Below are 16,607 nucleotides of genomic sequence, written 5' to 3' on the forward strand. Positions count from 1 at the left end.
TTGGTGGTTGGGAGCTCCAATGTTAGGCGCGTGATGGGGCCCCTTAGGGATATGGCGGCTAAAGAGGGGAAGAAATCCAGTGTGCACTCCGTGTGCATTCCGGGTGGAGTCATTCCTGATGTGGAAAGGGTCCTTCCGGATGCCATGAAGAGCACAGGGTGCAGCCAGCTGCAGGTGGTGGCACATGTCAGCACTAATGACGTGTGTCGCTTTGGATCTGAGGAAATTCTCTCTGGATTCCACCGGCTATCTGATTTGGTGAAGGCTGCCGGTCTTGCTTATGAGATGAAGGCAGAGCTTACCATCTGCAGCATCATTGACAGAACCGACTGCGGACCTTTGGTGCAGAGCCGGGTGGAGGATCTGAATCAGAGGCTCAGACGGTTTTGCGACCATGATGGCTGCAGATTCCTTGACTTGCGCCATAGGGTGGTGGGGTTTTGGGTTCCGCTGAATAGGTCAGGAGTTCACTACACTCAGCTGGCGGCTACACGGGTAGCGGAGGCTGTGTGGCGTGGACTGGGCGGTTTTTTAGGTTAGTAGGTCTCGGGAAAGTACGGGGTGGGCTGCAATCTCAAAGGGTGCGTGGCAAATACAGGATGTGCTTGGATCAAGAAACAGTCGGAACTGTAGTTGTAAATTGTTGGTAGTTGTACTGGAAAAGTCCCTGAGCTTCAAGTGCTAATAGAAAGCACAGAAGCTGAAATCGTTATAGGTACAGAAAGCTGGCTAAAGCCTGAAATAAGTTCTGCAGAAATTTTTACGAAGTCTCAGACGGTGTTCAGGAAAGATAGATTAGGCAGAATTGGTGGTGGAGTGTTTGTGTCTGTCAGTAGTGGTTTATCTTGTAGTGAAGTCGAAGTAGATACTCCGTGCAAATTGGTATGGGTGAAGGTTATACTTAACAGCAGAACTATGTTAATAATTGGCTCCTTCTATCGACTCCCAGACTCCGATGATATAGTTGCTGAACAGTTCAGAGAAAATTTGAGTCTCGTAACAAATAAATACCCTACTCATATGGTTATAGTTGGTGGGGACTCCAACCTTCCCTCAATATGTTGGCAAAAATACTTGTTCAAAACCGGTGGTAGGCAGAAAACATCTTCCGAGATTGGCTTAAATTCTTCCTCCAAAAATTATTTCGAGCAGTTAGTCCACGAACCCATGCAAATTGTAAATGGTTGCAAAAACACACTTGACCTCTTAGCCACAAACAATCCAGAGCTAATAGAGAGCACCATGACTGATACAGGGATTAGTGATCACAAGGTCGTTGTAGCTAGGCTCAATACCGTTTCTTCCAAATCCACCAGAAACAAACGCAAAATAATTTTATTTAAAAAAGCGGATAAAGTGTCACTAGAAGCCTTCCTAAGAGACAATCTCCATTCCTTCCAAACTGACTATGCAAATGTAGACGAGATGTGGCTCAAAGATATAGTAGCAACAGCAGTTGAGAGATTCATACCTCATAAATTGGTAAGAGATGGAACTGATCCCCCATGGTACACAAAACAGGTCCGAACGCTGTTGCAGAGGCAACGGAAAAAGCATGCGAAGTTCAGAAGAACGCAAAATCCCGAAGATTGGCTAAAATTTACAGACGCGCGAAATTTGGCAAGGACTTCAATGCAAAATGCCTTTAATAGGTTCCACAACAAAACATTGTCTCGAAATCTGGTAGAAAATCCGAAGAAATTCTGGTCGTATGTAAAGTACACAAGCGGCAAGACGCAGTCAATACCTTCGCTGCGCAGTGCTGATGGCACTGTTACCGACGACTGTGCCGCTAAAGCGGAGTTATTGAATGCAGTTTTCTGAAATTCCTTCACCAGGGAAGACGAATGGAATATTCCATAATTTGAAACACGAACAGCTGCTAGCATGAGTGTCTTAGAAGTAGATACCTTAGGGGTTGTGAAGTAACTCAAATCGATTGATACGGCCAAGTCTTCAGGTCCAGATTGTATACCGATTAGGTTCCTTTCAGATTACGCTGATACAATAGCTCCCTACTTAGCAATCATACACAACCGCTCGCTCACCGATAGATCTGTACCTACAGATTGGAAAATTGCGCAGGTCGCACCAGTGTTTAAGAAGGGTAGTAGGAGTAGTCCATCGAACTACAGACCTATATCACTGACGTCGGTTTGCAGTAGGGTTTTGGAGCATATACTGTATTCAAACATTATGAATCACCTTGAAGGGAACGATCTTTTGATATGCAATCAGCATGGTTTCAGAAAACATCGTTCTTGTGCAACGCAGCTAGCTCTTTATTCGCACGAAGTAATAGCCGCTATCGACAGGGGATCTCAAGTTGATTCCATATTTCTAGATTTCCGGAAAGCTTTTGACACCGTTCCTCACAAGCGACTTCTAATCAAGCTGCGGGCCTACATCTACATCTACATCTACATTGATACTCCGCAAGCCACCCAACGGTGTGTGGCGGAGGGCACTTTACGTGCCACTGTCATTACCTCCCTTTCCTGTTCCAGTCGCGTATGGTTCGCGGGAAGAACGACTGTCTGAAAGCCTCCGTGCGCGCTCTAATCTCTCTAATTTTACATTCGTGATCTCCTCGGGAAGTATAAGTAGGGGGAAGCAATATATTCGATACCTCATCCAGAAACGCACCCTCTCGAAACCTGGCGAGCAAGCTACACCGCGATGCAGAGCGCCTCTCTTGCAGAGTCTGCCACTTGAGTTTATTAAACATCTCCGTAACGCTATCACGGTTACCAAATAACCCAGTGACGAAACGCGCCGCTCTTCTTTGGATCTTCTCTATCTCCTCCGTCAACCCGATCTGGTACGGATCCCACACTGATGAGCAATACTCAAGTATAGGTCGAACGAGTGTTTTGTAAGCCACCTCCTTTGTTGATGGACTACATTTTCTAAGCACTCTCCCAATGAATCTCAACCTGGTACCCGCCTTACCAACAATTAGTTTTATATGATCATTCCACTTCAAATCGTTCCGTACGCATACTCCCAGATATTTTACAGAAGTAACTGCTACCAGTGTTTGTTCCGCTATCATATAATCATACAATAAAGGATCCTTCTTTCTATGTATTCGCAATACATTACATTTGTCTATGTTAAGGGTCAGTTGCCACTCCCTGCACCAAGTGCCTATCCGCTGCAGATCTTCCTGCATTTCGCTACAATTTTCTAATGCTGCAACTTCTCTGTATACTACAGCATCATCCGCGAAAAGCCGCATGGAACTTCCGACACTATCTACTAAGTCATTTATATATATTGTGAAAAGCAATGGTCCCATAACACTCCCCTGTGGCACGCCAGAGGTTACTTTAACGTCTGTAGACGTCTCTCCATTGATAACAACATGCTGTGTTCTGTTTGCTAAAAACTCTTCAATCCAGCCACACAGCTGGTCTGATATTCCGTAGGCTCTTACTTTGTTTATCAGGCGACAGTGCGGAACTGTATCGAACGCCTTCCGGAAGTCAAGAAAAATAGCATCTACCTGGGAGCCTGTATCTAATATTTTCTGGGTCTCGTGAACAAATAAGGCGAGTTGGGTCTCACACGATCGCTGTTTCCGGAATCCATGTTGATTCCTACATAGTAGATTCTGGGTTTCCAGAAATGACATGATACGCGAGCAAAAAACATGTTCTAAAATTCTACAAGAGATCGACGTAAGAGATATAGGTCTATAGTTTTGCGCATCTGCTCGACGACCCTTCTTGAAGACTGGGACTATCTGTGCTCTTTTCCAATCATTTGGAACCCTCCGTTCCTCTAGAGACTTGCGGTACACGGCTGTTAGAAGGGGGGCAAGTTCTTTCGCGTACTCTGTGTAGAATCGAATTGGTATCCCGTCAGGTCCAGTGGACTTTCCTCTATTGAGTGATTCCAGTTGCTTTTCTATTCCTTGGACACTTATTTCGATGTCAGCCATTTTTTCGTTTGTGCGAGGGTTTAGAGAAGGAACTGCAGTGCGGTCTTCCTCTGTGAAACAGCTTTGGAAAAAGGTGTTTAGTATTTCAGCTTTACGCGTGTCATCCTCTGTTTCAATGCCATCATCATCCCGTAGTGTCTGGATATGCTGTTTCGAGCCACTTACTGATTTAACGTACGACCAGAACTTCCTAGGATTTTCTGTCAAGTCGGTACATAGAATTTTACTTTCGAATTCAATGAACGCTTCACGCATAGCCCTCCTTACGCTAACTTTGACATCGTTTAGCTTCTGTTTGTCTGAGAGGTTTTGGCTGCGTTTAAACTTGGAGTGGAGCTCTCTTTGCTTTCGCAGTAGTTTCCTAACATTGTTGTTGTACCACGGTGGGTTTTCCCCGTCCCTCACAGTTTTACTCGGCACGTACCTGTCTAAAACGCATTTTACGATTGCCTTGAACTTTTTCCATAAACACTCAACATTGTCAGTGTCGGAACAGAAATTTTCGTTTTGATCTGTTAGGTAGTCTGAAATCTGCCTTCTATTACTCTTGCTAAACAGATAAACCTTCCTCCCTTTTTTTATATTCCTATTAACTTCCATATTCAGGGATGCTGCAACGGCCTTATGATCACTGATTCCCTGTTCTGTACATACAGATTCGAAAAGTTCGGGTCTGTTTGTTATCAGTAGGTCCGATATGTTATCTCCACGAGTCGGTTCTCTGTTTAATTGCTCGAGGTAATTTTCGGATAGTGCACTCAGTATAATGTCACTCGATGCTCTGTCCCTACCACCCGTCCTAAACATCTGAGTGTCCCAGTCTATATCTGGTAAATTGAAATCTCCACCTAAGACTATAACATGCTGAGAAAATTTATGTGAAATGTATTCCAAATTTTCTCTCAGTTGTTCTGCCACTAATGCTGTTGAGTCGGGAGGTCGGTAAAAGGAGCCAATTATTAACCTAGTTCGGTTGTTTAGTGTAACCTCCACCCATAATAATTCACAGGAACTATCCACTTCTACTTCACTACAGGATAAACTACTACTAACAGCGATGAACACTCCACCACCGGTTGCATGCAATCTATCCTTTCTAAACACCGTCTGTACCTTTGTAAAAATTTCGGCAGAATTTATCTCTGGCTTAAGCCAGCTTTCTGTACCTATAACGATTTCAGCTTCGGTGCTTTCTATCAGCGCTTGAAGTTCCGGTACTTTACCAACGCAGCTTCGACAGTTGACAATTACAATACCGATTGCTGCTTGGTCCCCGCATGTCCTGACTTTGCCCCGCACCCGTTGAGGCTGTTGCCCTTTCTGTACTTGCCCAAGGCCATCTAACCTAAAAAACCGCCCAGCCCACGCCACACAACCCCTGCTACCCGTGTAGCCGCTTGTTGCGTGTAGTGGACTCCTGACCTATCCAGCGGAACCCGAAACCCCACCACCCTATGGCGCAAGTCGAGGAATCTGCAGCCCACACGGTCGCAGAACCGTCTCAGCCTCTGATTCAGACCCTCCACTCGGCTCTGTACCAAAGGTCCGCAGTCAGTCCTGTCGACGATGCTGCAGATGGTGAGCTCTGCTTTCATCCCGCTAGCGAGACTGGCAGTCTTCACCAAATCAGATAGCCGCCAGAAGCCAGAGAGGATTTCCTCCGATCCATAGCGACACACATCATTGGTGCCGACATGAGCGACCACCTGCAGATGGGTGCACCCTGTACCCTTCATGGCATCCGGAAGGACCCTTTCCACATCTGGAATAACTCCCCCCGGTATGCACACGGAGTGCACATTGGTTTTCTTCCCCTCTCTTGCTGCCATTTCCCTAAGGGGCCCCATTACGCGCCTGACGTTGGAGCTCCCAACTACCAGTAAGCCCACCCTCTGCGACTGCCCGGATCTTGCAGACTGAGGGGCAACCTATGGGGTATCGCCTCAGTTGTGCGACTGGATTTGTGATTTCCTGTCAGGAAGGTCGCAGTTCGTAGTAATAGATGGCAAATCATCGAGTAAAACTGAAGTGATATCAGGTGTTCCCCAGGAAGCGTCCTGGGACCTCTGCTGTTCCTGATCTATATAAATGACCTGGGTGACAATCTGAGCAGTTCTCTTAGGTTGTTCGCAGAAGATGCTGTAATTTACTGCCTAGTAAGGTCATTCGAAGACCAGTATCAGTTGCAAAGCGATTTAGAAAAGATTGCTGTATGGTGTGGCAGGTGGCAGTTGACGCTAAATAACAAAAAGTGTGAGGTGATCCACATGAGTTCCAAAAGAAATCCGTTGGAATTCGATTACTCGATAAATAGTACAATTCTCAAGGCTGTCAAATTCAACTGAGTACCTGGGTGTTCAGTAGGAAAGACCACATAGATCATATTGTGGGGAAGGCGAGCCAAAGGTTGCGTTTCATTGGCAGGACACTTAGAAGGTGCAACAAGTCCACTAAAGAGACAGCTTACACTACACTCGTTCGTCCTCTGTTAGAATATTGCTGTGCGGTGTGGGATCCTTACCAGGTGGGATTGACGGAGGACATCGAAAGGGTGCAAAAAAGGCCAGCTCGTTTGGTATTATCACGTATTAGGGGAGAGAGTGTGGCAGATATGATACGCGAGTTGGGATGGAAGTCATTCAAGCAAAGATGTTTTTCGTCGCGGCAAGATCTATTTACGAAATTTCAGTCACCAACTTTCTCTTCCGAATGCGAAAATAATTTGTTGAGCCCATCCTACATAGGTAGGAATGATCATCAAAATAAAATAAGAGAAATCAGAGCTCGAACAGAAAGGTTTAGGTGTTCGTTTTTCCCGCGCGCTGTTCGGGAGTGGAATGGTAGGGAGATAGTATGATTGTGGTTCGATGAACCCTCTGCCAAGCACTTAAATCTGAATTGCAGAGTAATCATGTTGATGTAGATGTAGATGTGGTGCATAGGATCTAGTAGTCCTAAAAAAGGAGTTGCTGACCCATAATCGATACATCCACGGTTCAGTTGACGAAGTGCGAAGACCTCTGTGACAGTGGGCTCCAGACAGTAAAGGTGTCTTATTGGTCTGTAGTTGTCTATAGTGTGGGGGTTTTACTGAATTCCAGTATAGCTACAAAGATACTTTCTGCCCACTGAGTGGGAAAAACTTCTTGATAAAGATCATCAGGATACTTTGTTTGCTATTGTCATTGATGTGGATAAGCATTTGGTTTGGCTTGGTATTCGAGTAGGTGAAAGTACGAGGCGTGTTTTTTAAGTACGTACCGTTTTGAAATTTAAAAAAGACATGCTAAGATATCTCAATAATTTTATTTTTACATGAAAGCCTGTACCTTAATCTATGCACTGGCGCCATTACAGTCCAATTCTTCCTTGTTTATGTTGTGTACTGAGTGTTTACGATGCCTCCGATAATTGTGAGTCCCGCCGACTGTGAAGTACGGGCTGTTATAAGATTTCTTAGTGCTAAAGGCCTAAAAGCGATCGATATTCATTGTGAGATCTGTGCAGTTTAAGGAGAAAACATTATGAGTGATGGAATGGTAAGAAAGTGGGTGAGAGCATTTAAAGATGCACAAATGTGCATGATGAACAATGGAGCGGGTGTCCTTCGGTCATTAACGAAAGTTTAGAGCAGGAAGTGGACAATAAGGTGAGAGAAAACAGATGCTTTACGATTTCCTCCTTGCGGGATGACTTTCCTAATGTTTCTTGTAGTGTTTTTTATGGCATTACGACCGAGCACTTGAATTACCGAAAATTGTGCACACGTTGGGTACCAAAAATGTTGACGGATGTGCACAAAACCACACGTTACATCACACCAGAATCAAAGCAACAGTCCATGGAAGTTGAGAAAGGGCACTTTTTTGCTGCAAGACAATGCCCGTCCGCATGTGGCGAATCAGACCAAAGATCTCATCACACCTTTTCGATGGGAAACTCGAAATCATCCTCCGTACAGCCCCGCTCTTGCGCCCAGTGACTACCATCTGTTCCTGAACTTGAAGAAACACCTGGGCCGTCAGCGTCTTCAAGACGATGACGAAGTGAAAACAGTGGGTAACAAGTCAGGCGGCAGACTTCTTTGAGGAGGGTATTCAAAAAGTGGTACAACATTATGACAAGTGCCTCAATATTGATGGAAATTTTGTAGAAAAGTAGATTAAGGTACAGGCTTTCATGTAAAAATTAAATTATTCAGATATCTTAGCACGTCTTTTTTAAATTTCAAAATGGTACTTACTTCAAAAACACACCTCGTACTTTGTATTGTATATGGTACCCGAGCCTGTGAAAGTACTCCTAACCTAACCTAACTGCACTGTTGAATTCCCAGTCTGTAAAACAGGCATTATAGACCGTTTCAGTACAGTCATCACCTGTAATTTGGATTGGTTTGATGTACTCCATGGTCTAAACACAGGTATTCCAGCTGGGAAAGAATGGCCATAATATGTAACAGTTTTGTCCACATCTGGGGATCTGCTGTATGTGCAGTCACTGAAGAAACATTGTTCCCAATAATCCCACTCCTATTGTTTGATTAAATAATGGTGTTTTGCTCATGGGTATCTTTATATAAAATTAACAATGTAGGAAAAAGACAGATAGCTACTTACTGTAAAGAAGAAACATCAAGTTGCAGCCAGGCACAATTAAAAGACATTCATATGAAGCTGCCAGCCACAGCCTTCATCAGTAAAACACACACACACACACACACACACACACACACAAAGCCCACGCACACATGACTGACAACTCCAGCACTGCGGCCTCAGATGCTGGAGTTGGCAATTGTGTGTGCGTGAGGTGTGCTTGTTTGTGTGTGTGAATGGTGTGTGCCTCTTTTACTGATGAAGGCTGTGGCTGAAAGCCTTATGTAAGCATCTTTTAATTGTGCCTGAATGCAACTTGACATGTCTTATTTATGGTACGTAGAAATCTGTCTTTTCCTACATTGTTGATATTTCTACCTGGAGTTTCCACAGATTGATTTATATAAAATTAGATTACTAGGAGAGGGACGTCTTCTACATACTTCTATTGTAATGCTCTTTGTCTCTTTCTTCTGGTCTCGGCTGTTTTGACACCACCACGGGACAGAATTGTGGTGAAATGCGCCAGAGTAGTATGGTATCATACTGTGTGCTTTGCGAGTAATCACATGCAGTGTTTCTTGCACTATCTCATCAATGTCCTTTTCTTGAGGTATCATGACATAGGCTCCAGAGGAGTATGTTCCCAATTGGTTTTCCGAAGGGACCAACTCAGTAGACCATCACTGGCTCTTGAACATGGTACCAATAAACTGATTGAGTAATGCTCACTGTGACACAAACTGTTGTGGATGCGCCATTGCATCATAGATGCAAGACCATGACTGCAGTGCATTAATTCAACTGTAGAAAAGGTGCCATGGGTGGCACTAAAATGCATTGGAGTCCCTTTATTTCTCACACTGAGGTTAAAATCTATGAAGACCACTCACCTATTTGAGCTCTATTTAATCATTAATAATATGAATTAGAAGAGTTTGCTGCTCACTACACAGACGAGGCATCGAATGGCAGATGGAACATTTGCAATAGACTAAGCTCTCGGATGAATTCCTTCATCAGATGGAACTGAATTCGGTCCAAACATGCCTCGGAACGCCTTACGGTACCGACCAACTGTCGTATCATCCTATGTTAACAGGATGTCAAATTGAGCACTTCCAGCTGTCTAGTTTCCAACCATATTTTGTTTGGCAACCAGTTTCAGTATTTTACTATGCCACCTTCTGGCCCCTGACCAACATGTAGGAAGATTCTACCATGGTTGCGATCAAAATAGGTGCCGGCATTACTGGTACCAGTAGACTTTTGCTATAGTGATCACTTCAAACATCATCTGCCAACTTGGCAAAAGTCTACTGGTACCAGTATTGCTGGCCCCTGTTTTGGTCACAACCAAAATAGAATCTTCCTACATGTTGGTCAGGGGCCTGAAGATGGTGTAGTAAAACGTTGAAACTCATTGCCAAACAAAATAAAGTTGGAAACTAGATGGCTGGAAGGTGTTTAATTTGACATCTTGTATCGAACAGCCAATTCCTGTGACCATCTCTAAAAAGATGGACATATAGAGACTATGTCAATAGGCGTAACTGTGGATATCGAGGGGCGTATGGTCAGCACATCACTCCCCTGACTTATCAGTTTTTGTGACTGGAGCCTGTAATGGTACTTGAATTATGTAACCATTATGGCAGCTCACCTGAACCTCTTGATACCAGCAATATTCTACTGTGTTTCTGTAAAGTAGTTGACATATTTCTGAGACAACATTCAGATTTGATTTCATTAATGTAAAGGTACTTTGATACATCAATATGTTTGTATTGCAATGATATTATTCTTATGTGTATTATTTCTTTCATCACTATTAGCTTTGACGTACTTGTAACTCTTGATTTTTGGGCGCGTAAGTGGTTATTAGTTAGAGTCGGACCTTGAGAAAGTCAAGTCTTGGATGTCATGTTGGAAAGACGCATATTGTAGTCAGCTTATAAAATGTGAACTTTAACAGTGAGTAAGATGTTTTCAAGTATGTTTTGTATTGTGAAGTGATGTTTTGCGTGTTACGTGCCATTGCAACAAAAGCAATAAAAACGAAGTGTAACTTAAATTTGGAGTGCTGATTATTTTTTTACATCACCATTGTGCTAACTTTGATAGGTTTAATCTTCAAGAATGGTTTGTAAAACACATCTATAAAACTTTTGAATATAGCAGAATAAAACCTAGGCCTCTTTGTATCCGAGCTTGGAATCATCACCACCTAGATTTTCGACGATTGAGCCATGATTTTACAATGAGACCAGCGTGGGAAACACGAAAAGATGAGTGCCTAGTTTATTCATTATTGCATGAAATGACTTTATTAACTGTGCTCTAATGACACCTGCCACATAATAACTTTGTTGTTGCCCGAAAATGCAGTATTTAGCAGCGTGAGCAACACCACAATCATTATTAAATTTTGACCTTTGTTGTGGTAGGGTTGTTAGAAGCCGCTACTTCTGAATCAAGTAGCTCCTCAATTGGCCTGACAAGGGCTGAGTGTATCCTGCTTGCCAACACTGATCAGCAGACATAGATAGTCACTCCTCCATGTACTGCCAAGCCCAAAGGTGCTTAACTTTGGTGACCTGACAGGAATCAGTGTTACCACTGCTGCATGGCCATTGGCCTCCGTCAGATGACACACATACATAAATAATATGAACAGTAAAACTGGCTGTGTAATACTGTTAATTTGATTATCTCATTGTATTTCTCTGCTATGTTACTATATCGTAGATTGCCCAATTAATACAGAAGATATTTTCAAAGTACCAGAATTGAAATTATTTTTAAGTGCAAAATTTATCACCACTTAGCTCCAAGTGAACTGATTTTTGTGACACTGCTCTCTTCTTGATTGTGTTCATGATGTTGTTGTTGTTGTGGTCTTCAGTCCAGAGACTGGTTTGATGCAGCTCTCCCTCCTACCCTATCCTGTGCAAGGCTCTCCATCTCCATATACCTACTGAAACCTACATCCTTCTGAATCAGCTTAGTGTATTCATCTCTTGGTCTCCCTCAATGATTTTTACCCTCCACACCGCCCTCTAATACTAAATTGGTGATCCCTTGATGCCTCAGAACACGTCCTACCAACTGATTCCTTCTTCTAGTCTGGTTGTGCCACAAATTCCTGTTCTCCACAATTCTGTACAGTACCTCGTCATTAGTTACGTGATCTATCCATCTAATCTTCAGCATTCTTCTGTAGCACCCAATTTTGAAAGCCTCTGTTCTCTTCTCGTCTAAACTATTTATCAGACACATTTCACTTCCATACAACTCAAAGTAGTACTGTTCCTACTTCATGACAATATTATCGCACACAATCAGGTTGGAACTCACAAACAGCTAAGAATCTCAGTGGCAAATTACTCATCTTAGCTGTGACATCATAAAAACACACCTTAATAAAGCACTGTCCAATAACCAGTGGTGGATCCTAACAAGTCACTAAATAAAGTATCGTAATTAAGTGTGGCACAAATACTGTCCATATTCACATGAAACTTAACAATTCACAAACAGTATCATTCTGTAATAATCGACTAGAAAGAAGTTCCCTGCAATAGCTCATTTAGTTCAGTTGTTTACTAAAGCCACAGTGCTCAACAGTGGCTCATTCAACTGACAATTAAACTCTAAACTCCCTACCAACAGTTTAGTGAAAATATTCATTAACTTGAATTACAACAAATCACTTGAAAGTTAGACATCAACATTTACTTAATTTTCTGAGTTGCAAGATCAGGTGAAAAAGGTGGTGTCAAAAAACTTCCCACCCAAACTCCTGTATAGTGCTTTTCGTCAGTCTAGTAGAATGCAGGTGGGAGTTATTGTGAAAGAGCATCACTTTACGCAGTCTTCCTGGTTGTCATTCTTGGACTGCATCTGAAAGACATCACAGTTGTTGACAATAAATGTCAATAGCGATGGTTACACCTTGGTAAAGCAATTTGTAGTGTACATCACACCAACACTGTTCCACCACATGCATAATGTCATCTTTTGTGCTCGCACGCAGGTTTTCGAATGGGGAGTTGCCGCTTTGTTCAGGCTCAACCACTCCTTTCTTTTCCTTATGTTAGCATAAAGATATCTTTTCTCATCACCAGTGACTATATAGGATAGAAACGGTCTGTGTTGTTCGCAAGCCAATTGATGATGAGCAAGCAGAGATGTACATATGGCCACCCTTTGATTTTTATGATTCTGGCTTACAGCATGCCGTTCTCATACACCAGATTCTTGAACCTTCCTCATTGCATGGAAATGTTGCACAACGGTGGAATGATAAAAGTTCATCACATTTGCCAGTTTTCTAGTATACTGATGTGGATCATTGAGAATTCATGTGTTTAAACAATCTCCATTGAACCCAGAAGGTCTTCCTGAACATGGAAGGTCACTAGTGTTAAAATGATTTTCCTTAAAACAAGAAAACCATTTTATGGCCATGGCCTGTGCCATAGCATTATCCCAGCACACAGTTCAAATGTTTCTCACTGCCTATGCTGCTTTCATCCCTCTACGGAACAACTCAAATGGAAGAATATGTCAGAAATGTTCTGATTTTTCCACATGGCAGTCCATTTTCTAGCATATGTAGCTCGACTCACAATCTACGAATGACAATATGAGAACTCAAACACAAAAAGTGAACCACAAATAAAAAAGACTCGATAAATAGACCCATAGCAACTGGAACACCAACATGCAAATGAAAACAAGACCAACTTATGCACCAAACTAATACTATAAGATGGACCTGATCAGCCAAAACGGTCTCATAATCCTTGGCAGTAATGCAACCTTACAGGGTAACCATGGAGGCCATGGAATACCACACTATAGCTGCCCAAATCGCTACCATTATGTTTCACTCTTGGCCTGTAAGCTCAGCCAAAAGTTGGAAATAGTGTGAAACAAGACTTATCTGACCAAATGACTTTCTTCCATTGCTCCGTAGTCCAGGTTTCATAGCTTCGGTAGTACATTTTCCTGTTATGGGCATTTACATCAGTGATGCAAGGTTTTGAAATCCCAGCTCCCTCTGTGTTGTTTTGGTGCTGACACAGCTCGCGAGTGCAACATTCAATTCTGCGGTGACTTTTGCAGCTGTCATGCTCTTAGTTTTTGTCACAGTCCTCTTCAATGTCCATTGTCATGATCACTGACCACACACTTTAGCCAACGGTGTGACCTAGCAGATGATATTCTCTCCCCTTCCCAGTATGGGGTATAAATCTTCGATACAGTCCTCTTGAAATACCAAACACTCCAGGTACCTTTGTTATGAAAGCATCCGCCATAGCAGCAACAACGATTTGCCCATGTTTGAATTTATTTAGCTCTGACAAAATGCCCTATCAACAACTCAGAACACTGTTCCGACTATGACTGACACTTGCAAGATATTTAAGACATTGCACCAGAAGTAGTATAATCTTGCCTTCCTCTGACCTGTGAACCAGCTCACAGAGACAGACAGAGGGACAAAAAATACAATTCGACGAAGACTCTGAAGTATAATGCAACTTGACATTTTTTACAACCATAAAGCATTATCAGACTGAAGATCACATCAAGTGTCATAACTGGATTTATAATCTGAAACTGATCCACTGAAACACCGAAGCACATCACTGGCTGCAGATGTTTTGAAGAATATAACACAAAAAGGTAACTGAGCTAATATACTAGACAGAAAAATGATGTAATTATAACAGACATTCCTTCAGTGCAGTCCTACAAGACCACTGTTAACCCACAACAAAAAATGTAATTTCCTTTAGTCTCAATGTCCCAAGCTTTTGACCCAAAACAGGTCAGATAGCTCTATAGAAAACAAATACTTGTCTTCTTTCCCTTCAGCAAAGTTCGTTAATGATTCCATGGTTTTCCCAAAAATGTGGAGGACAAAAACAGTAATGATAGGTTTGGTAATCGCACAGCATCTTCATAGCTTTACCTACTTACCCATCATGACAACAGTGCTATGTGCTGACATAATCAATGGAGAAGGAATACTCCATGATTAAACAGAACTCAGTTCTTATTATACTGGATCATATTGCTAACAAAAAAGAAAAAGGTTCAAATGGGTTTAAGAACTATGGAACTTAATATCTGAGGTTATCAGTCCCCTAGACTTAGAACTACTTAAACCTAACTAACTTAAGGACATCCAGACTGAAGCGCCTAGAACCACTCGGCCATAGCGGCCGGCTATTGCTAACAATTTCTCAAGGCAGGGAACAATAATTTTCATCAATCTATTTGTTGAAGGTAACTTAACTTACTGTGAGACAGTACTCAATACACTCACCTGACTACGAAGTGGATGTGATTGATAATGAGTGATCAGGCTGTACAGGCTATCAAAACAATTTGTGTCAATGAGGTAGTACTTTGTTTGATTATTTTCCTGCTTTGACCTAATGTGACAATGATTGACCTTTCCCTGCCGCCTGAAAAATAAAGTAATACAGTCAAACATTACATCTAAAAACATGCTAAGTAGCAATGTTAAGACATAATCAGGTGGCGAGGGGGAAATGGATGGCAGAGCGACTGCAAAATTAATTCCTTGAATAATGAAAAAAAATTGGATTAAATCAAACTATTCACTCCAGATGCACTATCATTAGCACAGTTGGTATAATATCATTCCGTAATCACTCATGTTTTTCTTTCTACAAAGTGAATGATTACATACAAAGTAACTCCAACATGTCATTTTCTTCTTCAAAACGAAACTGGTGTTGTGACCACAGCTACACAGTTACTGAAAATGAAATAGATTTTTTCCATGACCACTTCATATAAGAATTACAAATGGCTTATTAGTACCAGAATATCCACTCCAATTCTCATACACCCACAAAAATACGCTCAACGCCACCCTGAAAACTACGCAGAATCCTGACCAGAAAACAGCATTGGCAGTACACACCAAAGAATCAAATTTTGACCTCCTGTTGTCAATATCAATTTGTGATAAGGGATCTGCATAGCTCTCTTTCTGTCATTGAGCACATGTTTGTAGTTTATTAGAAGATGCTATTGAATAGTCTCACACGAACTTGGAGATTTAAATAAAGTAACTGTGGAAAGACCTATATTTTAGTTGTGCTAAGTAACATACCATTCTCCTTTCTCTTTTTATATGATCCATTTCTTCTACACTTCTAAAGGAAACCTACAGATAAAACAGAAATTCAGAATATAATTAAAGAACTCAAATGTAACACCGCTTCTGGAAAAGCTTCAACTGCCGCAGAAATGTGGAAAAATGCCAGCAAGGGTGTGATTGAAAAAAACTTCAAAAACTTTGAGAAAATCTGGAAAATAGAGAAAACTGCTAAAGACTGGAAATGTTGTATTCACACACATCCTTAACACAAGAAATGAATTAAGGCAGATGTCAACAAATACTGAAGAATATCTTTAATGACTGTTCATACAAAATCCTATTCGAGACCCTTCAAAACCATTTGGAAGAGCAATTAGACCATCAGCTTGGTGAATACCAAGGGGGAAGGAAGAACTAGTTCGGCATAGAACAGATTATGAATTTGAAACTGACTGTAATGAACTGTTGTCTAAGAAGCAAAAATCTTTTCATAATCTTTGTAGACTTCGTGAAAACCTACATCTCTACAGGTAGAGAAACACTCTTCAATACACTAAAAGAATTTCGCACAGATATAAAATTTTGTCAGTAATTAAAGAAACATTGACAGTAATAAAGTCCAAATAAAATTCTGTGGAGAAACCTGGGAGCTATTTTAAATAACAACTGGTGGGAAGCAAGCTGATGGCCTCTCCCAAAGCTCTTCAACTGTGTTTCGAAAAAAAGGTCTTAAGAAAATGGAATCTTAGGTTTCAAGAAAGATCTTTCATGAAACCATCGATACAGCACCTCAGCAAATCAATCTGTTGACAGTCTCAAAGCACTGCCATCCAATCCACCGCATGCCACCATCACTCCATATGGCCATGGCATGGCTCATCTGCCGCCATTCAATCCACAGGACCCACACCTATAG

General features: G+C 41.9%; 1 protein-coding gene across 1 annotated transcript in view; it reads right to left on the reverse strand.

Annotated features, from left to right (window-relative positions):
• Positions 1-16,607, reverse strand: part of LOC124612534 (1-phosphatidylinositol 4,5-bisphosphate phosphodiesterase gamma-1) — a 258,728-nt gene that overhangs the window by 122,420 nt on the left and 119,701 nt on the right. The window contains exon 11 of the mRNA XM_047140800.1: positions 14,885-15,026. Coding sequence (XP_046996756.1) covers positions 14,885-15,026 — 142 coding nt within the window. The remainder of the gene's footprint in view (positions 1-14,884; positions 15,027-16,607) is intronic.

Source organism: Schistocerca americana, chromosome 4 (assembly GCF_021461395.2).
Source record: "Schistocerca americana isolate TAMUIC-IGC-003095 chromosome 4, iqSchAmer2.1, whole genome shotgun sequence".
In the NCBI taxonomy this organism is placed as follows: domain Eukaryota; kingdom Metazoa; phylum Arthropoda; class Insecta; order Orthoptera; family Acrididae; genus Schistocerca; species Schistocerca americana.